Raw genomic sequence first — 20,450 nt, 5'->3', positions numbered from 1 at the left:
TCCATTGCAATACAGACATGTTAGGTTGCCTGTCCACGGGCGTTATGATATCCCACTGCGGGTCTCCACCGCGGGAGCCGCCACCGGGGAGCAGGGTAGAGCTGACAGTTCTCCGTACTGAGCCTATCTGACAGATAGTCTCACCGCGGCAAATCGCAGCATGCTGCGATTTGCCACCTGCGAGCGGAGAATCGCTATGATTCTCTGCTCTTGGACAGGGGGGCTGCTCTTCACATAGCAACACTATGGAAAGCGTTCACTGCGTTCTCCACAACCAGGTCATAGTGGTAAAAGGCTGCGTGATTCGTACAGCGTTTTATGCATATAGCCATGTGAGGCCGTCCTTACGGTCATTGATTTTATTTTCTATGGATCCGTATTTGTCAATAGAAAATACAGTGAATGCTAATGAACACAAATACATTAAATACAGTTCATTTGTATTTTAATCTCTTTTCATAGACTATAGCAGGCGTATTTTGCTGGGATTCTGAAAAATGACCATGAAAAATATGCTTATGTAAATAGCTACGAAGACTTATGTTCACTCCATATTATGGTCCTCAAAGAAAAGGACCAAAGGCACTAAAAATACACAAGCCTGAAAGTGTTTCATAGCTGGAAGTCGGATGCTGGACCAGTGGAGAACAACGGGTCGCTTGGCCTTTGTCACATAACTGCTTTTAACATCTCTGTTCTCTGCAGTATTTTTCCACTTCTTGTTGAAACAATCTTTCCAAATGTTTGCAGACTGACTGACTGGGCAAAAAGATGGTTGGCATTTATCATTCATTTCTAGTTTCAGCATAATTTGAAACAAAGTTTACTTGTCGTTCTTCATGTAGCGCTATAATATAGGGATCACGTTGTTGTACCAAAATTTAAATGTATTCCCTTATCCACAGGCTAAGTAGAAGTGTCTGATCAATATTGTCCAATCACTGGGACCCCCATGTGTGGCTCCATAGAAATAAATGCAGCATCAATACACATGCTCGGCCACCACTTCAAAGAGAAGCAGAGTACAATACTCAGCTATCTCCAACATTCCCAGAGACGAAATGAGCAGTAGTGCTCTGCTGCCGCTGCCTCAATTGTATGGGGACAAGACCTTCATTCTCGTGATCAGTGGGGGTCCCAGCAGTAAGACCTCCACCAATCGGACACATCTCCTATGCTGTAAAATCTTGGGCAGTCTCTTTGAGGCCATACTTACGCTTTTTGATAGTAGTGTATCATAAAGCCGTACCATGATAGTGTCCCAAAACTCAGCAGAAACCACATGTAAATCACATGTAGCAGAATATTTTTTGTTTTAGAAAACGCTATTAGCACTAAATATCTGAAATGTGATCAGAGTACTACATAATCACAGAAAACGGCCATATACTTACTGACTAAGGAGTGCATACAGCTGCATCCTCTCACCATGCATGCAGCAGACTACCAATTGAGGGAGCTAATTGCACCCGTGAGGGACACCGATGAAACAGCCACTCACACTGCCTCTTAATATAGTATAATATATACACCAAGCAACTACCCCCCTCTATATTAAGAGCCTGTGTGAGTGGCTGTCTCATCGGTATCCCTCACGGGTGCAATTAGCTCCCTCAATTGGTAGTCTGCTGCCTGCATGGTGAGAGGATGCAGCTATATGCAGTCCTTAGTAAGTATATGGCCGTTTTCTGTGATTGTTTTTAGATTTCCCCTTCTGTAATGTAGTAATCGGATGACTACACTTAGATTTCCATTCACTAATATGGTTTTCTGGGATCCTGATGGCTTATCCTTAAAATAGCTCATCATCAATATCAGATCAGTGGGTGCCTGCTGCTCGGTGAGCCCTTGGGTTCCATCCCTCTTCTCAGGCCTAACGATGTACAGCGCTGTGCCTCATATGAAATTACAATGGCACTCATCCTGCCTGGCGCCACAGTCACTTCAGTCAGCTGATTGGCAGGGGTCCTAAGTGGCATATTCCGACTGATCCGATATTGATGACCTATCCTAGTGATATATAATCAACATCTTGGTGCTGGAAAACCACCTTTAAATTCATACTTTCCATTGATGGTGAGTACTGGCCCATTCAAGAGCAAGTGATCGTGTTTTCCCAACTTGTCATCGGACATTCACCAAAAATAACCAAAATTAAAAATGTACTTTTATTAAGAATCACTAAAATGCTGTAGAAAATAAGCCATTCAAAACAAGGCCACACAACAAAAATATGCCAGTCCCCAAAATTGTGGATATCATTTGCGTGAAATACAGACAATATATAGATAATATACTCTCGATATAGACTAGACACCTGTAACCACTATCATAACAGGGGTTTTATCTCAGACTGACATGCTGTCATCCACAAAAAAATCCTCTTTCCAAAAATGCAGAGGAGCTGCATACGTGGTCACTGGTATAAGTATAGGAAACCGCCCACTGTGAAATACGACTAAGCAATGAAACTTACGACCCTTCCACATTAATAGTGGATAGCGTCACAGGTCCTATAAACACAGAGCAGCTAAAGACAGTGTATAGACACAAAGCCTTTTTATATAGAAGGGCTGTGTCTTATAGGATATGACCAGTATGCCACTTGAGAGCACCTAGTTACTTTGTAGTATATATCTGACTGAATCCTCTAATAGAAAGGAATTGTGCCTAATCAGTCATGTCTGGGTGATCGTAGATATACATTTCTTAATTTGTTCTCCGCATAGATGAAACTAATCCATTCAATGGGGCAAGAGGTTGAGTGGGCATATAGCCTTTATTTAGTTTGAGGTTTTGTAACAGATCCTCTGAATAGGTGTAACCTATGTAACTGTCCCTCTAATATGCAACAAGACAGACCATCACATGGCCCGTTTACTATAGCAAACTACTCGGCTCTTCTCTCTCCACTCCGGACAGTTCCTACAACTCCATAGCATGGAGCCACTTTCTACGCCTCCTATACTTGCTGCTTCTGTCAGCATGAACCCTTAAACTTGACAACTTGTAGAATAAGCGTGGCAGAGATGTTAAAGAATATCATTTTATATAGTAGAGACTGCCTAATTTTACATAGCCTCCATTGGTATGTGGTATCCAATTTTGTTTGCACTCATGCTGCCAAAAACGCATTATATATGTTCAGTCTCTTGTGAGACTGAACCAGGACCTGGTGCCCATTGCAATATATAACCCTAGCACATTCCCAGGTAACCGGCTCTGAATATACACAGTGCCTTAAATACAGATACAGCAAATTTTAATTTGCCTGTGATAACTTTCAGTGGCAGGTTGTCATGTCTTCAGTCAATACAAAGCTATGCAATCTTAACCCTTTCCAATCCACTGTGACATCTTAAGACATTCTGATTGAAGGCTGTACAGCTCCGATGTCAGAAGACGTCCAGCAGGGTATAGATTACTGGCTGCTCTGTTGTCGGGGGCCTCTCCAGCATGTCACATACCGCAGTACTGGCTCTAGCCAGCAGATGGTGCTATTGTATAATGGCAGAAAAAGAAAGCCGCCAAGGAAACCCTAAATCCAAAATTGGATTGCAAAGGGTTAATACAATAATAGCCACTGTAAAGCAACTGAAAGGGCGAATAAACTGTGCCACAGAAAGTTGTAACTCGCTAAATCTGAAGATAAACTTTGCTCCATCTATACAATGTGTATTTCAAATACAATACTTTTTTTTTTCCTTTTTAATACCAAAACTTGTTGACCGGTACATTCAGTTCTACTACTTGGTACCACAGCAATATGATACTCCGTGGTTCCCACTCAGTGGAAGTAGTCATCCTCACAATTTGTATATTATTGAGACTTTTTATCGCACTTCTTCCTTGATAAAAATCACTTAAAAACTTTTTTAATCTGTAAAAGCCAGAGAGGTTCTGTAGGAATAACCAGAAAACAAGGTTTTGATGAATTTCATTATTTCAATATTTTATTACTGTCCAATGTCCAGAATGCATATAAAAATAAGTTTTAAAAACGCAATTAAGGAAAGTTCTAAAAATCTCAAACATAAAAGAGCACAGCGTTTAAATATAAATCATAAATAAGATGTTACACTTACTAGTATACTTAGATGTCATTAAATTAGGCAAAATGCATATAGAACAATCTTTGAACTAGAAAGACGCAGTGTTAATTCTATTATGTTAACACGTAGGTACATAATGGAACATATGCAATGCTACTGAATGTTATCAAAGAGGTGTATTAAGGTGTCCAAGAAAACGGTACTGAGTGAAAGTGCACTGAGTAATTATAAGCATATATTTGACCAACCCAAGCCCCAAAGTCTGCATCTTTAGACAACTGCTCATATATATGTAGTATCTTATCTCAATATGTACAAACTTAATTTGGTTTCTTCTTTAAATATTACCAGCACGTTTCCTGAATACATACATGAACATCGATAGAGACCACTGCAATGCAGCGCGTCACACAACTGTGTCCCAGAAAGGGTCCGCGAGAGCTTAGCCATCAATTGTACTGACTTGACTGCCATTAAATGGGTACTCAAATACGCCCACTGTTCGCAACCTTTCCAGAATACAGTTAAAAGCATACGGCAAAAAGTACCTGCTCACAAACACAAGGTAGCAGCACTAAAACAAGTCAGCAGTTCAATCAACATCACCTTTTGTAATAAATTATTAAGTCAGGGTCCCATATAACGGACTGACTGCAGAGATGGGCTCTGTGGAATGAAGGTAGGTGAGTAGGAGTTCAAAAGGCATTCTATGATGTCTAGTACTGTAACCCATTTAAGGAAACCATGAAGGATGGATATGAAAACATTTGGTGAGAGTTGCCAACATCACCGAAATTCTTTTTAGATGGTTGTCAACCTATCAAATATGGGACAAATTGCATTAATCTATGTGGTTGATGACTGGTACCCTGTAATATCATTTATAAAGTTTACATTTCACTGGTCCCAAAGTTAGAAATCATCTAGAAATAGAAAAGATTCTGAAATGAACTCTGAAGTGTCATGCATCTATACCAAAGGCCCAGTTAAAGGCATAACGATAGCCATAGAATTAGAATTCGGTTTTCTTATCCAAAACAGCAGAATGTCCATTCTGCACACAGATTTATCTTTTTGAAGGGTTGTCTTGGGGCTTAATATGAAAGCTGCCATTCCCATGATCTCCAGTACACAGGCATACTACCGTGTTTCCCCAAAAATAAGACACTGTCATAATAATTTTTGCCCCAAAAGAGGCACAGTGTCTCATTTTTGGGGGGAGTCTTATACTCACTCAGCCCGTGTCTGGGTTCCTTCGCACTGGTCTCCGGTGTTGCGGCAGGCTTCTGTGTCCTCTGCATTGACACAGCACTCTTTTTCTGTTGACGCAGCTTTGAATACCCCGCTCCAGCATGTGATTGCTGTGACTGGATCACGACCGCCGTTGCTCAGCCAATCAGAGCCAGCGCTCGATGAAACAATCTCAGCGATTCGGTGATGTCATTCACTGAAATGGCAGTGAATGATCGAGCGCTGGCTCTGATTGGCTGAACCAGTGGCGCTCATAATCGAATCACAGCATTCGCTTGCTGAAAGTGGGGTATTCAAAGCCCTGTGGCCAGAGAGTGTGCTGTGCCAACACTGAGGACACGGCAGCCTGCCACAGCGCCGGTGACCAGTGCGAGAGACACAGACACAGCAGGCCCAGGTGAGTATTAAGTTTTGGGTTTTTTTTCATGTAGTTTAGAAAGGGCTTATTTTTGGGGAAGGGTATATATTTCAAGCCACCCTTCCTCCCCCCACTCCAGGGTAGGGCTTATTATTGGAGTAGGGCTTATTTTAGGGGAAACACGGTAGTTGGCTGCTCTGTTCCAAAGAGGTGGGTCCCTAGCAGAGAAGCCACCCTCTATGAGGTCCATATGTACAGGGTTTGTAACTTTATAACTAAACCCGATGTAAATCCTTCTACAAAGGCTTTGTTTATGCTCAATAGGAAACATGAATTTAGGCACCTATGCTTCTGGAACACATGTATTTTAAATGGTTTTTATGTCGTTTAAAAGTTACATGCAAATGCTTTACATGCTGTATCACTTACTAACGTACGGACTATTAGCTGAAATGCCTCTGTCAGCCAGTCTCACATAGTCATATGAAAGTTCTCCTCCTGGGTTTATCACATGCTTGTTAGAGTCTGGTCATCTCACCTTTCCTGCAGTAGGAGACCTCACACATCACATGCCTCCTATATCCCTTGCTCGCTGGCTCTTCCCAGTCTCAGGTGGAATCGTGGCGGACCACCAGAGCAATGTGTCAAGTAGCAGATCTGTATTGTGTGTGAAGACAGTGAACAATTCTAGCACTACCTTACACATGAGAACAGAGAGGAATGCAGGCAATGTCTGCGAGAGGGGAGTGTAATCATGGAAAATCTAGATATTTACATGGTAATCGTGCCCCCAGCAAGCCCTGGCGACATTAAAACAGAGGTGCTATACAGAGGTGGGCAAGATAAAGTAAAAAGAATTACCTATAAGTGAGGTTGCGTTATATGGTCTAAATTCACAGATTTAGGTACCTTTATGGGGGGTTTTCTTGTTACTCCTTTAAACTTTACTACAAACGGCACCATTTTTCTGATAACTATAAAAGGCATATATTCACCTAATCCCATTAAAAAACTTACAGCAAACCTGTCAAGTCCGTAGTTGTTGTAAGATTCTCCAGGCCTTTTCATGTACATTTCCGAACCAGCTCTGTACAGATATAGCTGTGAGCCATACAACAGATCAGTACAGAACAACTCATACATGCTCTGAATACGAGACATAATACTACTCTGTACATGTCACTACATTAGAGTCACATGACAATTCTCACTTCCCAGGTAAAACATATCAGATGGTACTATAGGTGCTCAAAAATAATTATATAACACATAGAACCTGAACTCAGCAATCTCCGTGAACATTTGCAATGGGCATTCTACCAAGGAAGTGCAAACAATTATGGGGATAGGAGCTGATATCCCGAGAGAAATACAATGGCTCAGACTCTGTACAGATAAAGAACAAACAAACTTACCATTTACCCAGTTCCCAACATAACCTGACACCAGTGAGATTTAACATGTAGGATCCAAATTCATTCAAATACATCTGTTATCCAATAAAACTGGCATACATCTGGTAATTCTTTATACATGCACTTACTTAGACTATCTTCATATAGCACAAATAAAATGAATTGAACAGAGCCAAGGATTTGTAGGCATACACTGATGTACATAGACTTTGCTGGAGGACATACATCAAGAATCGGTAATGCTCAATTCAACTGATTTTTTTTGCACTACTGTATGCTGAAGTACCTTTAAAGAACCCCATCCCTGGGTTCAACACTGCCTTTATATTAATTCTACAGGGACTTTGCACAATAGAAAGTATCAAAAATAAAACCACACTTTATAACTAGAAAAGCTTGGAATGCACTTATAATTTTCATGTGCTAATGAGCCGTCTCTTCGTGTCATTTCAGAGTCCTAATAGTCGCAGACTAATCCTCTTCAGAAACGGTTTGAGCAGTTCTCCTACAAGGTCACATAAGAAGTCACTGCCTGATATACATAACAGCAACATAGTAGATTTCAAAATGTTGTAGAATGCAAAGCCAGCGTTAATGTGAAGAGGTGTTGCTTATAACTTATCAAACATTTAGACATCCTACTTAAATGAAAAAAATATATAAAATTTGATTTTTTTTCTTTTTCTACAGGCATTCATAATATAAAAGTCTTGGGGACCCAAGGTAGTAATGCAAACTGAGTAAGGCATCTCTCAATAAGAAAGCGCTTAAGTTTAATGACAAGCGCCACGTTTTTGTTTTATCTCCGCAAGTAACGTTATTGCACATAGAAGCTATTGCATCAAGAGCGCTGGGCATAAGCTTCACTATCCATGTAATTATATAAACATGGAAACACCGTTGAACTCTGCACTCTTGCAATAGTTACACAATCATTATTCCATTAAGCATTAAAGGGCTTGTCCCACTTCTAGCTCTTTGCTGCAGGAAGTAAATAGCTCTGTATATTGCACAGTGGCCTGGCTTGGTACTGCAGGCTGGGTCACATTCACTTCAATAAGTGAATTGAACACAGTCTGCAGTACCAACCCGGGCCACTGCACAATGCACGGAGCTATCCTGCAGCAAAACAGCTAGTAGTGGGACAACTCTTTTAAAATGGTTGCATGTGTCACCCTCATCTGACCAGCACAAAACTTAAAATTAACATTCCAGTATGAAGAAAAACCCACAAACTAAATTAACATTTAGGAGTTGCCTTATAAATAAATGACTAGAGGCAGAAATTTTGTGTGTGTAGCAATAGGGTAATTCATTCCTTAGAGTTAGTGACACCACTGTTAGATGATATTCAATGTTATTTGTCATACTGGCAACTTGAATATTGAATAAGGGCACAATATGGCCGCTTCCTCTGTGTATGGATGCTCGGAAAAAATATAGATCACCAATGTTGTTGGAGAGTTAACCTGAATTAATTGTAACTTTTTTATGCTGTTATTCACATACAACAGGTTTCTGGATGAGCCAATAGGAAAAGCAACTAAAATCCCTAGACACAATGACGAACTCACTATTGAGCTAAATGAGCTTTTAGAAAGCTAAGGCTGTACTATATTGGGGTGCCACACTCAATTACTTGACTAGAGAACATGTGGTTCATGTAAAGTAGTATTTTGCCAGTGTATGCGATACCCACCATTAATGTTATTGACACTACTACAACCATAGGACAAGTAAAGTGAGGTCTGCATAACTGCCCATTTGTTCCAATACACCAATGTGGTCATTTTTTATTGTTGGAATAGCTGTCTTGTTCAAACCCTGTGCATTTTTCTAACAAACATTCAAAAGAAAAAGAATATTAAAAAAACAAAAAAAAAACAAAAAACAACATTTATGACGTAATATAAGTGAATAGCTTGGTGGAAGACGGAAAAGCAGCATAAGTTATCGTCAAGATGGAAGAAACTAGAAACTAAAGGTTTTGATCTAAAGTCCTAGCTGAAAGGCAGATTGTACATTCTATACATGTTTATAAAAAAGGGGGTATGGATGAAGTTTGGTTAATTTTCAAAAAGGCACCTCAAGGCTAAAGGCTTTTACAAATCTAGAATCCTTCCACTGGTCAAAATAAAAACGCACACGCTTTTATTGCTGCTTTTCAAGTAGCAGAGAAATAAGCTTCCATGTATTTGAGTCTCATACATAGGAATCTCCCTTATGACGCCAGGATCCACCAGGTAATGTAACAGAAGCAGTAAAACTGCAATAGATTCTCAAGTGTGGAAAAAGTTACTTTCCTCCGTGTGCTTTCAAGTCTGTGGAACCAAGAGAGAGAAGTTCTGTGGGTTTAGAGAATGTGATGATGCCTGCATCCCAGCCACTGAAGTACCATTTCTATGGGGCTCTGCGGCTGACAATGATTAGGAGTAGAAAGTAAGGACGCTCTGGTGATTTCCACGGACAAGCAGGATGGGTGGGAGATCTTTAGAAAGTGCTTCTAGCCAAGCCATGTAGAGTGCACTGGACACAGCACCTTTTCTCGGAACCGGAAGGCTCCTATCATAGAAGGAAAAAAAGTAAAGCAGTTAAGATTAGACTAGAAATAGGAGTAGAGCGCTATGTGATTATATAATAAGTAGCGATTACTGATGTCTGAAAAGGTAGTATCCAGGAACATAGGTCATGACTATAATAGATTGGTGGGGTCTACTGGAGTGCTGCAGCCCCCTTCATACAGCTGATTGGTGGGGTGCCCCACCGATCTAATATTGATGGCCCATGTTAAAGGGGTTGTCCCGCGCCGAAACGGGTTTTTTTTTTTTTTTCAATAGCCCCCCCGTTCGGCGCGAGACAAACCCGATGCAGGGATAAAAAAAAACAAAAAACGGGTAGTACTTACCCGAATCCCCACGCTCCGGTGACTTCTTACTTACCTTGTGAAGATGGCCACCGGGATCTTCACCCTCGGTGGACCGCAGGTCTTCTGTGTGGTCCATTGCCAATTCCAGCCTCCTGATTGGCTGGAATCGGCACACGTGACGGGGCGGAGCTACGAGGAGGCGCTCTCTGGCACGAGCGGCCCCATTCAGAAGACAGAAGACAGGACTGCGCAAGCGCGTCTAATCGGGCGATTAGACGCTGAAGATTAGACGGCACCATGGAGACGAGGACGCTAGCAACAGAGCAGGTAAGTGAATAACTTCTGTATGGCTCATAATTAATGCACAATGTACATTACAAAGTGCATTAATATGGCCATACAGAAGTGTATACCCCCACTTGCTTTCGCGGGACAACCCCTTTAAGGATAGATTTCAAAGTCCCAGATAACCCCTTTAATTCTCTAGTACTGTCTGTATGAACCACTTAAGATTAGAAAAGTATGAAGTTAACATTTTTAGTTCATGCTTAATCACATTTAGTTCACATCTCATTTTTGTGGACTTTCTTTGCTAAGCTTTTCTGTCTCTCTCAGAATTAGGATTCTACTTTTTTTATGGAAAGAAAAGCACAGAAAAGTTTTACCTATGAGATTGGAAAACTACAGGGGAAAAAAAACATTTAGCCTCACTTTCTAAACCAGAAAAACTAAACCACAAAGAGGTGAGACATGCAATTATTTAAGTTGCCCTTTTCTCTGAGGTATAAATAGTAATACAGCACATGCTTTGCATTTCACAAATGCCTATTCGAATATTTCATATATATTTTTAGAAAGGAAAATGCCAAACAAAGCACAATTTAGGGCCTGCACAGACCTCATTGTTGGCTCTGTCCAGGGGTCCCATTAGGATTTCCATTTAAAAGTCATGAAAATGGCACTTCTGGATGGACTGGATCTTGGCCATTAATGAAACAGCTGAAACGGAGACTGATAGATCTCAGTTTCGACAGGTTTTCATTCATTACTGGTATTATGTGTAGGAAATCAATGGAAATGTTACAAAATGGAGACCTATTGGTTTCAATTTCAGCAGTTTTCATTAAAGACCACGATAGTGTCCATCCAGGGCCTCGGCAGGAGTGCAGTTTTTGCGATTTAAAACAGAAACCCTGATGGGGCCGGTGGATGAATCCAACTGCAATGATACATTCCCTGCAGTATGAACATACCAGTCTAGATTAGACTTCAACTTACATGACAATCACATTGGCTGTGCTTGAGTGCTCCTTCAACAATTCATTTAACCGGATCTGACGATGAGTCTAGTGCAAAGCAAAGGATAAGACATAGTACAGACTCAAGAATGCAACACTGGAAACTGAACAGATCCTTTAACAGACCAGAAGATGTGTTACAAATTCTACACATTATGGCCAACAACTTACTGGTCTAATGGGCTGAGATGACGGCAAATAGGTTGTCTTAGTTTGGACAAACCCTTTTTAGAGTAAAGGGTTTCCCTAAAGAAAAGATTGTGGGGCTTTTGCTGCCTGGAGACACTCGGGCCTTATTCACATGGGTAAGTGTGATTCAGGTCAATGAAAAATTGACCAATTTCACTGTGAGTGTATGTGCATTTTATATCAGCTTTTGTGTTTTTAATGCATAAGTGTCATCCAAGGGCAATCACTTTACCGTGTGTAAAAAAAAAATTAACAAAAAGAAGGGAAGGTGGCTCAATTGATGTGATTTAAAACTCCCAATGAAGTCAATGCGTGAAAAAAAAGGGATGCTGGCACTGACATGACATACAAGTGCTTTTTCTTTTTTACAATGCACCCATTGACTTAAATGGACCATCAGTCTGTGAAGAATACAAACATGAGAATACACTCATGGACTTTAATGTGCCCAAGTTCTGTCACTTTCAAACTTGGAAAAATCGCCCATGTGAATAAGCCTTTATCAGCAATCAAGAAAAACAAAAAATTAAGACTGCAGTCTCTAGGGCATCAACGTATGTTAGCAGTGAATCAGGCAATCTTTTTGGTTTGTATGCAGTGCTTCACACTTCAGCTAGGACATATATGCAGGAAGTCACTGGATAGAAGACATCCCATTTAATGTAAAATGGGTCTCTAATGTTAAAAGAAGTTGTCTCACAAAGACAACTCTTTTAAAATTAGAAGACAGCATTGAATGACTAGCTGACCAGCTAATGCCTGGAGGACTTGACTTTCTGTACTGACCCACAGAGAAGGGTCCTGAGCAGGAAACATATGGACAGGGATGGTGTTTTAAAGGCGTTATCGCCTAAAGACAAGCACTTTAGTAGGCTACACTCTGTATTGGATATTAGAGGTCTTTATACTGGCACTGCTCTATACATATGTCTTCAAGTATATAACCGGTACCTTTGTCTTATAAAGCTCTAGCTCATTATCAGTTATTCTCCATGGTTCTTCCTCCTTCATTTTGTCCGCTACATCCTGTTCCTTTTCATCTTCGTGCAACCTGAATGGTTCAATCATTTCCTCAAAAGCCGCCACACTGAAGGTAACAGAGAAAAAAAAAAACGCAAGAAAAAAAAAAAATTGTTAGTTGTAATCCAATTTCACTCCAGTAGTGGTAATAAGTCAATGCCACTTTAAAAGGTTTTTCAGAATCTACAACTCCGACATGAAAGTCACAGCTTTATCACCATAAATCCAATCATTACTCCACAAGTAAATGTGAGCAGACACTGAACTCATTTAGTTTGTTGAGATCCATGGGAATCAGATCATTCCCATACAGATCTGTGCTCCAAATTGTCAAATCCAACTGATGTATTTGAAGTTACAGACGAGGGAAAATGAAATTGAAGGGTTGTGATGTACGGAAATTAGAGCCAAATCCAGGATTTGCCTCAAGTGATCCAGACAAAAGAATGTCAGAACGTAAACACTGTTCCAAACAATCAGGATACTTGGCAAGCTCCTCGCACCTCTCATAAATGAAAGGTGTAACTTTCAGCTATGAAAGTCTTCTCTTTGCCTGTGGCTTACATCTAAGAACTACCGAGATTTTAGAACACATTAGAAAACACAAACTCAGGACAGTTTATCTATCTCTCTTCCACTTAATATAAGACATCATACAAAAGCATACAGAACAGCCTATTGTATGACCTGTAATACAGTGTGCCAATATCAATACCAGCAATTCCTACCAGACTGTTCAGCATAGGTTTAGGTACATTGTGTGCTTACATGGCCGAAGGGGTCAGTAGCCACCAAAGGGTGGTTTCACATTTGTCTGGGTTCTGATTTCCTGGTCCATTCGGGGAGCATGAAAGGTAAATCTCCTGGCCAAATGGCTCTATCTTATGACGGAACTGAGCAGCTACAAACGGACCCCATTGACTATAATGGCGTGCATTCAGTTTGCACTCAGCTGCCAGGCATTTTACTGGCAGAAAAAATCGCTGCATCCGGTAATCTGTGCCGGATCTGCGACGGAACCTTTGAACGGAAGTTCCAGCGCAGATGTAAAAACCGTATCATAAAAAGACATATGCTCACAAATGTATATATTAGTCAAACGTTTCCATCTACTTTCTAAAGAATGAATTACTGCAGACTAATAACAGTAGAATTTTGAAACTAGTGCAAATAAAAAGCCTAAAAATGGTTGAGGCTAGCAATTGTTGCAGGATGATATATGGCTTTACTCTTACTGCATCCTATTCACTAAGTAACATTTCCGGCAGCACTACCTCTAATCCAGATTTAGAAAGAAATGGGCTTTAGTATTTCTTGTACAATAGCCACTTTTTAACCATTCCACTGTCGGGGGGGGGGGGGGGGGGGGGGGGTTCTGTACAAATATTCACAATTCTGACATGTACAAATGAAAGCCAGGTTTCAAAATACAAAATCATATAATAGCCCAGGAAAATAGTGTGATTTTTTTTTTTTACACTAGACACCTGGCACACATAATAAACCTGCCGACAAGCACTTCACATTCCTGTACGCCGTCATGCAACTTTGCATCCAAGTGAGATTTTTTTTTTCTAACTAAAGGGAAGCATGAAAATTTAGGTTTGTGGCTCGAAGTCTGAGCCAAGTAGAGACTATGGGTATGACTTCTGTGGTAAACACCCGAAGCATGACTATCTTCTGTTGCAGACTGTTTTCTGCTATAAGAGAATGGGGATTGTTAAACCCTCATTCACTTACATTGTACTGCACAGTGCTCAGGCGTTCCGGCCCGCATTCCACAGTCAGAATTCTGTGGCTATTTTGCCATGTGAACTCAACCTTAGGGACACAACACCTTCTAAAAAAAGGAAAGTTCAAAATAGGAGGTTTATAGATGTGCCTGTAGAGCTAGGCAGGAATGAGAAGACCAAAAATTTGCATTCATTGGACTTTAGAAACTACCAGATGATGACTTGCAAATATCAAAAACAAGTAACTTGCAATAATATTAATGTTCCAAAAACTACATTTCTAGCACATACATGAGTAATCCAGCTGCTGAACATACAGTTTTAGAAGTTAAGCATAACTCTGCAAGATTGTTTTTCAGCAAGCAAGAACCTGTAGTACATGAGGGGTTACCACACCCATGTTAGTTTCCCTAAAATGCACAAATTCATGTTTCCACAAACTATTGCTTCTAAGCTCTTACAATATTAAAAAGGGAATGATGAAGCACAAGTACACACATGATCCTGCACCCATATACATGTCATAAACCAGCAACTTAACATACTTTTCTTTCTTTGGCTTTGTGTTGATATCACCGAGGACCATGATGTCAGAGAAGTCAATTCTGAACTTGCTGAGCAATGTTGCCATCCTGTAAAAACCACCAAGGCAAATGTAAGCATTACAGACAATGGAATCAAACACCAATCTTCTCATTAGCTAGACCTGCGTGCCACAGATTTGCTTGATTTACTGCTTTGCCCCTGGAGCGGATGCAGTCCGTTTATATGAAGAAGGCAAGTTCTAACAACAAAGTTACTATTCTGCACCCAGACGTTTGATTCAATTCAGAATCTGCTCTTACCCATACTTCACAGTCATGTCATTTCACATGTAACAAAGAGGAAATCTTATAAACTCGTGTGTACAAATCATAATGTCACGGTACAAATCGTTTTCTTAGCTTAAGGTCTATTACGTAATGCTTTGGTCATTCCCACTTTCATCAGCAGATCAAAGTGGTGTCCTCCCAGCTTAAAGCAAATGAACACAACTTTTCCCACACTTCTCAAGAAAGAATTATAATGTAATAGATCATTATACACATTTAAATAGTGACGGTGGTAAGAGACAAATTGGATTATGCTACTGATGTTATCCTGAAGCCTAACAAAATCTTATCTGTGCATGTGACCGGGTGTTCAAAGCATCCAAGAATTAATCATTTATTGCCATACATGCGTGTCCTTGACTGTTCTTGCTGCTTGTAATCCCGTCATGTGCTTCCTCAGGGGACTAAACCACTAATGTCCTGCTACCCATTACATAGTACTGTCTATCTACTGAAATACTAAATTGAAAGCCACAGTTATCTTGGCCCATGCACTGAGATACATTGTGAGCCACTGCCCCAACTAAAGCGGACCTCCAGGCATGGAAAAACAAAGATGGCCACTCCAGCTTCTTTAACTACCTGATAGACTACTGATGCACACTGTGTATTAGTATGCATCATTAGTCAAAAGGCCTATTTACACGATTATCACTCAAAATGTGTTCAAACGACCGAATTTCAGTGATAATTGTTACATGTAAACGCAGGCATCACTTTTCGTTTGAACTAGGATTTTAACTTAAAATCCATTATTCAGCTACTGGAGATAAAGCAGTTTGCATTTATCTCCAGTAGACCGAATGCTGTGTTCTTCTCGGGACTGCCAGCAAATTACAATGTAATTAGCTAGCTCTGCATGGAGAACAATGCAGCTGCTCGAACAGCTGGGCATGTGACTAAATTATATGCTGGGCTCTGCAAACAGCTCCTGGAGGCTCATTAACACTATCATCTTCATTTGCATGTAAATGGACATTACTGGCCATTAACACTTTATGCAAAAAGATCTCTTAAACCTTTAATCTTTCAATCCTTTGAAAGATTATCTTTGGGTGTAAATGCGCGTCAAGACACTACATATGGATTGATTGACCAGTGCTGCCCACATGAGCAGTGCTGACCAGTCAGAGCAGCATGTAGGGTCTTAGACTACTGATGCATACTAACACACAGTGTGCATCAGGTAGTCCGAGAAACTGTTCAGCCATCTTTCTTTCTCTGGGCCTGTAGGGTCACTTTCAGGCAATCCAGCAGAACCACACATGCCTGCAGATGTGTAAGGTAGTCATATTCCCCCAGACATGATTATATCACGAGTCTTTAAGCAGCAGGGGAAGCCTTTTGGTGAACAACATAAGTGAAAACTATTATCTCCATTTATTATAACAAGCCTTACAAATTCTATGCAGGACTGGTCAGCACATACTCTTTATGAGCAATTACTACTTAAGATATTAGAACTAAATAACTAGGGTGCTTATAGATTGGTATTAGGATTTCGGAGATCCCAAAATGAAATGATACGTTGATAACATATGAATATACTTGATCTAAGCTGCTTGTACTACATTGAATACCCCTGAGCTATTGCTGTCAACAGTTTCTGTATGAGTGAGATATTGTGGAATGCAAGGCCAGCTTCACACGGGCGGATTCCAATTGCGGAATCCGCACGGTGGGTGTGAGGCAAAATGCAGGCATCAAAAACCAGGGGAAAAAAACATGCTTTTCATTGAAGGCAATGGATGCTGTCCGACCCGTGGCCCGTATGCCACCAACATTGGGTATGGGCCGAGGGTATCCGTGTCATCGCTAAGAAGTGGAGCAAGACATATAAACATTAAAGAAAAAATAAAATAAAATGTACTGCGCCGCGCTTACAGAAATCGCAAGTAGGCAGGGTCATCCACTAAACTCACAGCTGAAATCTGCTGTGGGCCTCCCACACACAGGATCCAGCTTGCCTGTGTGAAGCCGGCCTTAGGGCTCATGTCCACAGGCACGCACGGTTTCCAAGTGTAGAATCCCGTAGCTGTTTCCACCTGCGCCCGCAGCCATAAGGCCTAAAAAGACATTTTCTTACCTGTCCGGCTGCTGTGTGGGTCTTCTCCATCGCAGCCGGATCATCTTTCTTCTGCACAGTGGATGCGCGTGGGCGTGCATTAAAAAAATTTTTTAAAAAATCCTGCTTTCCCACAGATCCGCGGCACGGATGCAGGGTCTGCTGTATCTGTGCCGCGGGTCGATGGCTTCCATTGACATGAATTGAAGCCATCCGTGAGGGAATCCGCAGACAATGGAGCATGCTGCACTTATGTTTCCAACGTGTGTGATCCGCACGCGGGGAAAAATGACATCCGCAGGTATTTAATCACCTGCGGATGCCCAATGAAAGTCTATGGGCATATTGAACTGCAGATCACCCGCAATTCAATTTTGCCCGTGAACATGGGGCCTTACACTGAAATAAAACAGCAAATGTTTTGCCAACAGCACTAAACACTGAGCATGCAATATTTATTAAAGGGGTTGTTTCACCTCAGGCAACCCCTTTAACATGCAATCTGCTGGTTGCTGAGCCAGGTAATTTTGCCTTAAAATTGCAGCCAGCCACATAGCCTGGCTGCAGTGTAGTATCACAAGGAAACCCGAGTGGTGGGACCCTTCTTCTATGACATCCATATGCTCTACTAGTCCTGATGGGACAATCCCTTTATATGCATATGTCTATCAAAAGGATTTAAAAAAAGAACTTACGCTCTGCGGTCATGATCTATCCTGTTAATTTTACCACCGATGAACACTCTGATCTTACACTCATGCCACTTCTTTTTGGTAGTCAGCAAGTATGGAATTAACAACGTCAAACCTGAGCAGAAAAATAATGCATGTATTATCAAAACTGATGACAACCATGGGAATGAGCTGTAGGAAGTCTAAACGTAAGGCATAGACGGGATAAATGAGCATGCACAACATGGTTCATAGGAGAAAGATAAACTACAAGATGAAGCCTGTGACCTCTATACCCATCCTATGAATTTAACTAAAACTGTGGTGCGACCATTGTAGAATATGGGATGTTAAAGAGTACCTGCACTTTCAGAGACTTTTTGACATGTACTTTATTCTATAAAGTAGAACAGTAACCCATTACTTCTATTCATGGTTTATCAAGGTCAAATCCTCTGCAAACAGTCGTAGGCATCCAAATCCATAGTGCCATTTTAATCAATTGCCTGACCATAACTGAAAGTGTAACAGGATTGTAACTACTGGATACCAATATTTTCCTGACAAAATTATAAAAACTAACATAACTCAAGCCTTTATCCACTTCCCAGCACGACCAAAGACATGGCATTATTAAAAAAAAATCAATTATATGCACAAGCCTATTGCAAGGGTGCACAGAAATACTTCAGCTTCAAATCGATTGGCAAACGCAGTTAAAATTTATCCTCAGGGAGTAACATTGTAAATTAGGTCAAAACTGCGTTGAAGCTGTATATGAAGCAAATTGTCATCAGCATCAGATAGCTTCCCTACTGGACAATCTTTGGACATTTGTTCCAAGACCAAGATCTACAGAGTCTGCCGAGTTTTAAAGGTAAAAATGCAGAGCAAGTTGGTCCTCCATTGGTTTCAAAGGGAACAGCAGTAACACAAATAATAATTATTATATACACACTATAATATTTTTCTATAATATATTACTCACACACAAACAATATATCCCTTTGTCAGACATTAATAGTTTAAAACAGTCATTATAATGTTAAGTTATAACCTTTGCAAAGCGGGACACACTTATGAAAGCTCTTATGGAGGACCTGTCATCACGTCTGTTTTAGTAATACTTGTATTCCCTATAGGACAGCAATTCTTAAGCATCTTTACCCAAAGCAGTTTCATGTTATTCCTCTAAGAAATGTATATATAAATTGGCAACTGGGTGTTATCATCCTATTACCAAAGGGGTGTCTTCCTACACAGCCAGCGCCGATTGTACAGGGTCACCTCTCCAGTTGGTAACACCCAGTTGCCAATTTATTCTTAAATTTCTAGAAGAAATAATAGAGGAATGGCACAATACAAAGTTGTACGAAAAGAGGCTCAAGAATCATACTAAACCACATAAGTTAGTCTGTAAGAATAGCTCTACCTCCATCGTCAAAGAGCCACCACACATCAATTGTGCTTTTGCCTTGCTTCTTCTGGAACTGTAAGCTGGCATCCAGAAGTCTCTGGTCTGCAGTGTTCAGAGGAACGCCTTGAACTTTCGAGTCTACAAAAAGAGGCAAATAATATTTAAATGATAACATTTAGGTTGGTCAGTCAGCTGGACACAATTGTTCAAAGTCAACAAGTTTCTTTTTTCCATTACTACTTAAAATCCACCACTAAATACCAGGTTTACAGCTCTACAATTGTGGAGGTACAGTGCAACTGATGTTCCTGCAAGTAATCAGTTTCATCAACCAATGGACCATCTAGATATATCATCAATCTGCTCCAAAGTCTCAGCTGGGTTTCTGGGAGCATTTGCTATTCTAATAGAACGCAGTTAACATGGAAGCCACATTAATGATTAGGTAAAAGGGGTTGTACTGGATTAAAACGGAAAAAAAACATGGCTGCTTTCCTACATAAACAGCCCCATACCTGTCCATAGGTTGTCAACACAGCCGAGTGCCACACAGCCTGTGGATAGATGTGGAGCCATTTTGCACATATGCAACCATGTTTTTCCCCAAAGGTAAATCTGATACATAACAAACTTGATGCATTAGTACAATATAAGTCACTGTCTAGTCTTGGCCTATAGTGAATCTGGAATAAACTCAGTTTATGAAAATATTTTAGAAAAGTTTAATAAACCACGTGTATGAAGAGTGCCTGGCTTTATACGTAGGAGGGTGGTTTCGCATCTGCATCAAAATGTCCGTCCAGAGATTGTCAGCGATGCAGCTGACAATATCCAAAGAAAAAGTGCTGCATGCAGCGCTTCTTGTTTTATCCAAAAGCCGGCCAGCTGCACGGAAAGCGGGAGATCCTAATATAGTCAATGGGGTCCACCCAGTGATGTTCGTTTCCGTCCAGCGACAAAACCGCTTGGCCAAGGTGTTTTCCCTTTAGTGCTCCCTGAAAGGAGCTGGAAAGCGAAATCCCTAGTACAGATGTGAAAGCACCCAAACAGACACTAATCGATAACATTAAAATATTAAAATGCATTAAAAAAAATGTAAAATTACAATAAACAATATCCTGAAAATACTTCCAGCTCATTAATATAGTTCTGTCTGACACTATCCAGGAAGACACAATGTTTTTCTATGTAATATAGACTGTATAGCTATTTCTTTAACATCCATAACAGATGTACAAATGCT

At 40.6% G+C, this 20,450-nt stretch overlaps 1 protein-coding gene across 1 annotated transcript in view; it reads right to left on the bottom strand.

Annotated features, from left to right (window-relative positions):
• Positions 1 to 6,577: 6,577 nt before the first annotated feature.
• The window catches only part of SLC12A2 (solute carrier family 12 member 2), a 106,821-nt gene continuing 92,948 nt past the window's right edge, over positions 6,578 to 20,450 (bottom strand). The window contains exons 23-28 of the mRNA XM_066603159.1: positions 19,223 to 19,345; positions 17,815 to 17,926; positions 14,728 to 14,814; positions 12,381 to 12,516; positions 11,221 to 11,288; positions 6,578 to 9,638 (exon numbers count right to left, since the gene is read on the bottom strand). Of these exons, the coding sequence (XP_066459256.1) occupies positions 9,503 to 9,638; positions 11,221 to 11,288; positions 12,381 to 12,516; positions 14,728 to 14,814; positions 17,815 to 17,926; positions 19,223 to 19,345 (662 nt within the window). The 3' untranslated portion in view covers positions 6,578 to 9,502. The remainder of the gene's footprint in view (positions 9,639 to 11,220; positions 11,289 to 12,380; positions 12,517 to 14,727; positions 14,815 to 17,814; positions 17,927 to 19,222; positions 19,346 to 20,450) is intronic.

Source organism: Eleutherodactylus coqui, chromosome 5 (genome assembly GCF_035609145.1).
Source record: "Eleutherodactylus coqui strain aEleCoq1 chromosome 5, aEleCoq1.hap1, whole genome shotgun sequence".
Taxonomy (NCBI): Eukaryota; Metazoa; Chordata; class Amphibia; order Anura; family Eleutherodactylidae; genus Eleutherodactylus; species Eleutherodactylus coqui.
Note: the sequence above shows the minus strand (reverse complement) of the source record. Positions and strands in the feature narration are given on the sequence as shown.